The 9,559-nt window shown below is 46.1% G+C and overlaps 1 protein-coding gene across 1 annotated transcript; it reads right to left on the bottom strand.

Moving 5' to 3' along the window:
* Positions 1-491: 491 nt before the first annotated feature.
* On the bottom strand, positions 492-5,887 carry CTSL (cathepsin L). Its single transcript, XM_065657044.1, has 8 exons — positions 5,837-5,887; positions 5,167-5,302; positions 4,689-4,811; positions 4,452-4,607; positions 3,881-4,105; positions 2,185-2,353; positions 1,720-1,837; positions 492-905 (listed from the first exon to the last, which is right to left on the bottom strand). The coding sequence occupies exons 2-8, from the start codon at positions 5,290-5,292 to the stop codon at positions 806-808; spliced, it is 1,017 nt and encodes a 338-aa protein (XP_065513116.1). The 5' UTR covers positions 5,293-5,302; positions 5,837-5,887; the 3' UTR covers positions 492-805.
* Between the last annotated feature and the right edge of the window lie 3,672 nt (positions 5,888-9,559).

Here is a 9,559-nt window from a genome sequence, read left to right on the forward strand (position 1 = left end):
GACCCAACTTCACTTTCCATAGGAAGAGCATTCCTTTATTTCTCCAGCTAAAGCCAGTATAGGGGGAAAACAGTATTAAGTATACTATGCTGAGTGGAGATCAGATGCTGCATGCAGCACAAGACTAAAGATCTTTGTTACGGAGTACAAAGCAGCAGAGAGGGTATTGCCTCTGGGTCACAGGACTAAGCCAAAAATTCACTTACAGACACATTCTGGGGAGCCAGTAGTTTTAAAGAATGAATGTCAGATTTTCAGTCACTTCTACTTCAGTCAATAAAGACATTTTTACACTTCTCATTTAAATAAGTTGTGTCAAACACACTACATTTCATTTTGTAACAGTTGTTAACCATTCCCAAGTAGGGTTGCATTTTAGCAACTAATGAAAAGAGGCATACATATTAAGCTTCAGTTAGTAATATAATTTAGGATGCCTAGTTGAAAAAAGTTTCAAGTGGAAAAAACAGACCAAAAAGCCAAGTCATATATACACGCTAGAATTTAAGTGTTTATTTAAAAAGTAAACCTTTGGGCACATTGCAATTAAAAAAAAGGAAAAAATACAAAGAAGAATCTATTAGATTAAGCAGTCAAAAGGCAGCAATATTACAAGCTGTTTACATACCAACATTTACATTAATTTAAAACAAGTGGCATGTCACCAACATGTAAAACATACTTCAGAAGTTTAAAAAAAAAAATCAAGTTGGCTTTTAAAGGATACAAGTTACCACATGTGTGAACATGGGTTTGGTCATTCAGTTTAAATCCCCATCTTGCACTGAAATGTTCAGTCTTCAAATTATACAAGTGGATAGCTAGCAGCTGTTGCTATTCCACAGTGGTTCTTCCTGTCCTTGGCCATGTAGATATATCCTTTGTCACCCCACTTCTCACCCCAGCTGAAAACAGAAGTAAAAGGCTTGTTTCCATATTCAGAAGAGACTTGTTTACCCCTCAAAGAAGTGTTTGAATTAAAAACTGCTGCCTTCCACATTTGTGGAGAGAAACCAAGATAGCTACAGTCAAACTGAAGTGCTTTCCAGTAATTAAATGCATGTTACAGAAGAGGCACCCCAAGCCTACAGAAATAAAGGGTGCAGCCATCCTCTCATTCTGTGGAGACCTTGATGTGCAATCCTGGATTATATCTGCCTGAAGCTCAGACACTGCTCCCAGCCAACTTTAAGGGAAGACCAAGACTTCAAACCATTTAAGGGTGGTTCCCGAGTCATGCAGAGAACATGAGACAAACTCATGTGATGTGCCCTTTGGCATTAATTTATTGTTTTCCCTCCAGCATAGGAGGGAACACTATCTTTAAAGCTTAAGTGTTACCCTATTTCACACAAGCGAGCAGCACTCTGCTTCAAAAAAAAAAAATCCACTGCACTCCCACAACCTGGCTTCCTCCCTTTCCCCTCTGCTTCACCACTTTAACATCTATCTTCATGTGCTGTTCCAGTACAAAGCTCCCTTGAATTAACTGAAAAAAGCGTTACCTAGTGTTCACTGCTCTGGACCTAGTCTATTAGGCTGCCAGCAGCATGAGTCAGGTTTAACTTTTGTCATACAATACAATCGGAGAACAGTCTCCATATTTTCCATCGGCAGACTTTAATTACTGTTGTCTCCCCACCCCCCCACTACAGGTGACAAACTACCTTCCTTTCTCCCCTGACCCCAAGAGCTACAAGGCACAGAGAGAAATCTTACCTGTTCTTAACAATCCAGTATTTCTTCCCATCTACATCTTCCCCCTCAAAGCCATAACCCACAACCAGAACACCATGGTCCAGGTCTTCGCTGCTGCAGTCTGGCTCATAGTAGATACCTGCAGAGGCAAAAAGTTCGTATGTGAACACACTCATCTGCAGGAAACCATTCTCCCCCACCAGAAACTTTGTTTGTCAAATTAAATCTTGCACAGCTTCCTGAGAGTCAGAGAAAGGAATCATAAGTGAGGTGTGACATAGCAGAAACTGAAGAACAAATACACACATATGCAAAAGAAGTACAAAACGCAAAGAACCTGGACTAGAATTAAAAGGACTCGTGATTATGTTCTATATCACATAGTTTGTTTTGTGTTCATTTGTTGTGGGTTTTTTTCCACCTATTAAACAGAAGGGTAATGAATACTGAGTATTCGAAAAAAAAGAAAGTTAACTAAATCCCCACCTGACTGATAAAACTGGAACGAAGAGTGGCCTGCATCAATAGCAACTGACACTGGACCCACAGCTGCCACTGCTTTCATAAGTGCTCTTTCATGTCCTTGAGGAATGTCAACAAAGCCAGTGTCATTAGCAGCATTGTACTCTGCCTTGTAGCGACAGTCTTCATCATCCTAAGCGAAGAAAGGTGCAGTTATTACATAGTTTCCCACTTAATACACAGGTGAGCACAGGAACTACCAGACATTTTGTTACTTTGCTGCCTTAAAAGCAAGGGACTGAAGAGGATCCAATTGCTTCAGCTGTACTTTGAAAGGAAAAAAGAGCTAAGGGAGAACACGGAAGCTGCTTTTCTTTTGAGTTTCTTAAACGTACAGAAAAAGCAAAGGACAGTGGGGCCCAAAAGGAAAGCTTTACTGGGATGCAAAGGACTACCACATCCTGGGACCCTGCCTTCTTTGGTGGGCAGGACAAATCTCTTTTCAGGGAGGAAAGAAGCCCAGAATGCATTAACAGGCAATGGAAGAGAGCCAAGTATTCATTAACTACAAAGCAATCCAGAAACTTCTCATTGAGCAAGCACTTAAAATCTAAAATTTTAGCCTCCCATAGTTTGAAAAACTGTACAGAATTACTTGGAAGTTAGTAATTTGTATTATATGACCTTACATATAGCATTAATTTTGTGCTTCTTCACTTTATTTTTTTAACACAATGAAGCCTGAACTTTTTGTGTCACAGGCATTAACCTCAGCAGAGAGGCCTAGTTTGGAAGTCAGGACATGTCAAACCGAAACAACTATAAGTAAGCTCATCCTTCCCTTACCTCTGTAGTAAAAGCACTACTCAAGTTGCCTCCGCTCAACTAAAAGAACCCAGAGCACACCTCAGCTGCTTACTTTATGTACTCAACACGTTTGGCAATTTCTATAACCAAGCTGGATCTTCCAAAGAGCCAAGATGGAGAAAAATGAATTTACAAGGATGCAGGTGAACATGAACCCCAAACCAAAGGCTTCTAGATTGCTCACAACATTGCTATTGCACATTCCATCAACACAAAATAAGCTGCAAGGAAAGATCCATATAGTCAGCAGAACTTCAAGTGGTGAAAAACAAAAACCATGGGCTCTCAAATGATACCACAATTTATTACTGCTCTTTTGTCCTCTCATGTCTGTTTAACTTCTGATAGATTAGAGGTATTTTAGAAAGCTGCATTTATGCACATTTAGTCCAGAAATAGAACTTAAAAGCACTGCTGACAACTACCATTAAAAAACCACCACCACCACACTAGCTAGTCTATCTATGGGTAGCAAGTCCATCACAGCCCACTTATGGGAAGCTGAATGGCACCCCTACAACTAAGTGACACTGTTGACAAGGGCTGGGTCCGCGTTTGCTGAGTCAAGCAAGATTAGGCATGACACATGACAGGAGGGCAGTAGTGACAGGGAGGAATAAAAATATTTGCCCGAGTTTTTCCAACTGGTCTGGTAAGATTTTGATCTCAAACACCAGTGCAATATGCAATTCCTACTGGGGCTAGCAGTCATTCCAGTTTTCTTAGGAAAGATGCAACAGGAAGAACAGATGTGCTGATCACTACTTCTACATTTTCCTTTCTAGGTATGAGTTCCCCAACACATAGGTTAGTCCACACAGAAGACATGACACCTGCAATACAAGTTCAGTACCTCTGCAGTATATGGGTAGGATTCCTCTGAGTCAATTCCCCCATTATCCTGCACATACTGGAATGCCTGGTCCATGAGACCACCATTGCAGCCTTGATTCCCTTCAGGGCGAGAGCAGTCCACCAAATTCTGTTCACTCAGCGAAATAAGTTTGCCAGTTTTTCTGAAGTGCTGCCCTTCAAGAGCTCCCGTTGTGCTGAAAGCCCAGCATGAGCCACACTGGCCCTGAAGAAACGAAGTCACAAGTTACAAATCCAGACAGATTAGGCAATTATAGTTCTTACCACTGATCTAAACAAGAAAAACACAAAAGCCACAAGACCAACTTCAGTTCCACACCCCTAGCATGTACAAGTGAAGGTACTACAGTTTCTTCAGCTCTTAACCATTTAGTACAGAACTCCTAAAAAATCCTGAAGTGGTACAGCAATTTATCAAACTAGCACTTAATTTAGTAAGCTTGAACTAGGCTCTACTAAACAAGTCCACAGTGTTTCTCCTCTGTGGAACTGGAAGTAGCCTTCAAGAAACTAGACCTAAAACTGTTTAAATATCCACTATCAGATAATACCTGGTCTTTAACTGGAGTTACATATCCCTTCTCTCTCCAGTCTACTGATCGTGGTGCTTCCAGGAAGCTGGGCTCAAGAAACTGGGATCCTCTGTATTTCCTTTCTGACTTCTTGTATGCATAGCCATTCATCAGCTGTCTGAACTCTTCAGTCGTCTAAAAAAAATTCAAGACATGCAGTCACCGTCTATTACACACCGCTGTTTAGAGCAGCATGTTTCAGGTCTCTTTACATACCATGTCACCAAACTGATTCATTCCCAACTTGTAGCTGTGTTTTCCTAATGTGTGGTCCAGATTATGAAGTTCAATCATTTTCAGATTCTTCTCCCACACCACTCTCCTCCAGCTTTCCTCTCTCTGAAGAACCAGAAAACAACACGCTTCCAGGAGGCAGCTCAAACAAAGTACACTTGCACGATAATGCGCTTTGTTAAGACTTGTATAGTCAGGAAAACATAGACTACTCAAATGTGAGGGATGAACGCTGTTTAAGAGATGGTCTTTCTGCCACCCTTTTAACAAAAACAAGGAGTACAGTACAGCCCAGCCGAGGCACAGACACGGGAAAGGGATCTACGGAGAGGGGGTGATTATCCTTTCCAAGTGCAGGCTATTGGGCAGCGCTGAAACAAGCAGACATGACTCAGCTGGCAGGGCCCCGCCGAGTGCGCTCAGCGTTTGCCGAGCCCCGCACGTACCCCGGGCCGCTCACCTCACGGTAGTCCTTGTTGTGCCACGACTTCCACAGCTGCCAGTGGCCGTCCAGATCGGGATCCACCCTGGGAGCGCCCCAGGCCAGCCCCAGGCAGAGGCAGAGCGCGGTCAGACGCAGGCTCATGCTGGCGGACCTGCCGGGAGCGGAGAAGCAGGGTCGGGCGCGGGCAGGCCGCCCTGTGCCCCGACAGACCCGAAACGAGCCCGTCTGCCGAGACACAGCTCGCCCGCCCCGCTCCTCCACAAGCCGATCACAGGAGAGAAAGGCAAGCCGCCAACCCCTAAGTCCCCCGGGGCGGCTGACCGCCCCCAGCCCCGCACAGCCCTTCCCGGGAGCCTCACGGACCGACCCGGCCCCTGCCCGTCCCCCTCCGCGAAGCGGGGCCTCCAGCCGCCACTGTAAACAAGCCCGGGCGGCGGGGCCAGGGCGAGGGGCGGGGGGCCAGCAGCCTCCCGGGGAAGCGGCTGGAATGGCGGCGCCTTCCCGGCGGGAGCCGCTCCGCCACAAGGCAAGGACGGACCCGAGGCCCGCCCGCCCCCGCTTCGCAGCCCCCGCTTCGCAGCCCCCGCTTCGCAGCCCCCGCTTCGCAGCCCCCGCTTCGCAGCCCCCGCTTCGCAGCCCCCGCTTCGCAGCCCCCGCTTCGCAGCCCCCGCGCTGCCGCGCTCACCTCGGTACACGCCAGCCAAACCTCACCCGTCTCCCTGACCCGGCGGCGCTTGGTCCCCGCGGCCCCCCTTATAGCCGCAGCGGCCGTGCCCGCCCCGCCGCCGCGATTGGCGGCCGCGCCCGCCGGGCCGCGCCTCCCGCCAGCGCCCGGGCCGCGCCCGAGGGCGGGGGTCCGGCGGGGGCCCGGCGGGGCCGCTCCCCGCCCCCCGCCCCGGGGCTGCCAGCAGCCAGCCGGGGGGCGTCGGCCCCGCCGCCCGGCGGTCCAGCCCCGGCAGCGCTGGCGGCCGGAGCTCCCGAAGACGATGTGGGGCCGCCCTAGGGGCATCCTGCACCGGCGGAGCCGCTATGTTGGGCAATGTTTGTCTCAATGTTTATTGCGAGTGCAGGCCGGCTGGAGATAGTGGCAGCGCGCTAAGCCGGCTGGAGTTTAACCTAGGGAGAACTTAAAGCTGGCAACTGGCAGGCTAAAGGAAAACAAAATCTGGAGCAAAAAGGCAAAAAACGGCGAAGCGTTCGCAGCTGCAGACCCGGGCCAGTCCCCGTGCTCCCTTCGAGGGCTCTCGCTCAGGCCAGGTCAGGGGCAAGGGAGCATCTCCCACTGGGCAGGGTCCTGGCGCTTACACTGGGACAAGAAACATTTCCAGGGCAGTCCCTCGTATTCCCCTCTAATTTAATCTGAAAACTGCTTTCTTCTGCCTTTGGACCTCAGCCTGATAAGAGTAGCGTATTTTGCCACCAGTGTGGCTAGTGTTTTTATGCGTGGCATCCTGCAGGATCTACTGGAAAACACTGTGACGCCAAGAGCTGCAGCACAGGTGAGATATTAAAAGATTTACACACAGACTTGGTATGCATCTGACCGGGAGTAGACAGACTTTGATTTTTAACAGAGAGCCTGCCTCCAGTAGTAGGATAACTTTAAGACCTAGGTGAGGTTCCCCTTAAACTCTTAAACTCTTAAACTCTAAAGCCAGCATTGCTGATGGCTTTAGCTTGCAAACATGAAAGCACATATTTAGAGTAAAAAACAGGGTTTGTAGACTGTTGCACAACAGTAAAAGGGAAGAAATCATATGATACGTGCTTCTCTCTTTTTTCATGTCTGAAGATACACAGTGTGTCGTTAAAATAAGCAATACATGTTTGCTTACCCAGATTATCCCAGGAGCAGTCTTTGGCCCAAGGAAGTCCCACAGAGCCAGATACATAAAGAGAAGTTGGATGGGTTGTCTTGCCTTTTCAAAGTACCTGTGCATATCTCCCGCCATTGAACTAGTGTACTGCTTCCAGAAAAAATCTGTAAATACACACAAAAATGGTGCTCCTTGGTTAGTCAGTAATCATAAGTAAGCTTTGTAAACCTCTGAGAAAAGAAGATACTTTAAAGCTAAACTACGCAAGTAAAAGCTTGCATATGAACACCTAGGACTGACCTATCAGGATAGTTTATACACATGCAGCCTTGCCAGTTTGGGCAGGAATGTAAAACATGTAAAGGACTTCTTCAAAACAGGACTGCAGCAAATGCACATGGGATGCATTACAATTTTTAGGAATTACTTGCTCAACATTTTAATATTTGCTTGCTTTGTGAAGCTGTATTATCAAATTTCTGGTGGTGTTTGTGGCTGAAGTTTCTGAAAGTTCTTTTGTCTTAAGTTTTTATATGGCTAGTGGCTGACTGACGATACATATACCATCATGGAAACGTCTTCTGAAAGGAAGAAGAAGAGTGCAACATGCACTGTAACAATCAACACTGCATGCTTGCACAAATTAGGATAATTAATAGTGTGTGTACATTTGAAAAACTGAGCTAGATAGCCTTGTACTTTCTGTTCAACCGTTTGTACTTCCAGTTGTCAAACAACAGTCCCAAACCCAGCCTTTTCTAAGGAAAAGAAGCCATTTCCTTATTTGTAAAGGAAAACAAAAATGCATGCACTGAGTAAGACTACGCATTTGTATCTTTCCAGCATGAAACTTTTCACTCCCTAAACAATTCACATAGAAATACCTCATGAGAGTTAGACGAACTTTGTATAGTTTGACAAAACTCATAGTCTCATAGTTGATTTTGTTTGTTTGGTTTTGTGGTTTTGGGAAGTGGGGTGGGTGTGGGTTTTTTGAGTTGTGTGAGATTTGGAAAAGTTTTTACTTAACAGCTTTTTGCTGATATTTTCTGTGCAATGGGACGTCTCAGTCCTATTTATGTTAGTTTTGTTTCTGCAACTGTATCTGGTATCAACTGAGTGTTGAGAGGCTACAATTAAGTTCTCAATGAACTGCGGATGAGAACTTCTATTCTAAAAGGGCAAGATGTTAAGCTGGCTTGACAGGAGTTAAGGTCAAAATTACGGGTGGTCTTGCACCATAAATCACATCTGCTGCTCTGTAATGTGCCCTGAGACGCACCAAGACAAACCAAAGTTTTTCTAGATGGTATGAGGTCCTGTCTCTTTGGGGAAGTCACCAAGTAGTCAGCTAGCATGTGATACCACTGTGCTACTTCTGCTCGTGAATAGTCTTGGTGCATGTACACACACACAAATGCCAGGTGCCATTTTTACTAAGATCAGTTCACCCTACAAGTTTACTTAACTACTGTACAGAGGGAAACGTTAACTGAGAATTTGTTGAAATTCTTGAAGGAGACCAGAATACTTTCACCTTCAGCACATCGACTTTCTGCTTGCACTGAGTCATGACTGTTGCGTGGACATTATCAGCTTCCCAGGTATTTTGGGAAGGAAGTCTGGGAGCCCAGGTGCAGAAACATAAACTTGTGCAAGGGAAATCAGCTATGGTCAAAACCTGGTCATCACGAGAGTGCCATTTAGAAACCTGTGATAGGGAGCTGGCCTAGGACTACCTCCAACTCCTGGATGAAAATTTCCTTTTCAAGAGCTGTATTATATTGACGTCACTGTGAAGACTGCCAGCTGTGCTGCAGAGACTATTCGTGACCTCGGTCAAGGTAGAAATGCCATACTGCACAGCCATGAGACACCCCTCTGTCCCAGGACTGTTCCTACTGCCCCTGTCTTCACACTGTGATGTATTCACATGCCAAACTGCAAGCCCAGCCTGGTGGTGGTGTGCTGAAGTGAACAGAGGGTCAGCGGCAGCAGTGAGAGGTAATACGTGGGCAGATACTGCTAGAAATAATTTTCCATCAAACTGTGCAACCTTGTGATGCCCTGCTGCAGCCACACCACTCTTTGCTCTGTTGGAAACATCTCTGTGGGGACTAGAAACTGTGTGGGGGTCTTATGTGCAGATAATTCCTTCAAGGTTAGCAGAGAGAAGGGGTGAAATCAAGGGCTCCTTCAGTTCCTTCCTCTGCTTAAAAGCTCAACTGAAGCCATGCCATTCAGTCCAGAGGAGATCTAGATAGCCATGCTAATCACAGTAGTCACAGTCCTTTCTGCAGTAACCTAAAGATCAGAACTTTGAAGGAAGAAAACCCTTGTCCATTAATATCTCATTTTTGGAGGGTAACTTCCCAAATTGCTTTCAAAAAAACAGCTTTTGAGGAACTCTATATATGCAAAACTCCAACTGTTTTGCCAAAGCCATACCACTCTTCTAAGACATGGGAATAACAACTTTTAATAACTGGTCATGTTTCCATTGCAACAGCCAGAAGTTTGCCAACCGCCCTGTAGCTATCTGGCCCTACGAGTTTCCAGGTAAGAGAGGCCAAGCATTTCTCAATAGTCCC

This window comes from Caloenas nicobarica, chromosome Z (assembly GCF_036013445.1).
Source record: "Caloenas nicobarica isolate bCalNic1 chromosome Z, bCalNic1.hap1, whole genome shotgun sequence".
Lineage (NCBI taxonomy): Eukaryota > Metazoa > Chordata > Aves > Columbiformes > Columbidae > Caloenas > Caloenas nicobarica.

What these genes read in the sequence shown, in the direction of transcription:
- CTSL (XM_065657044.1), bottom strand. Translation starts at nt 5,292, where the DNA reads ATGAGCCTGCGTCTGACCGCGCTCTGCCTCTGCCTGGGGCTGGCCTGG. An exon ending in ACAACAAGGACTACCGTGAG is followed by an intron (nt 4,812 to 5,166) that starts GTGAGCGGCCCG and finishes CTGGTTCTTCAG; the next exon opens with AGAGAGGAAAGCTGGAGGAG. An exon ending in TGAATCAGTTTGGTGACATG is followed by an intron (nt 4,608 to 4,688) that starts GTATGTAAAGAG and finishes AATTTTTTTTAG; the next exon opens with ACGACTGAAGAGTTCAGACA.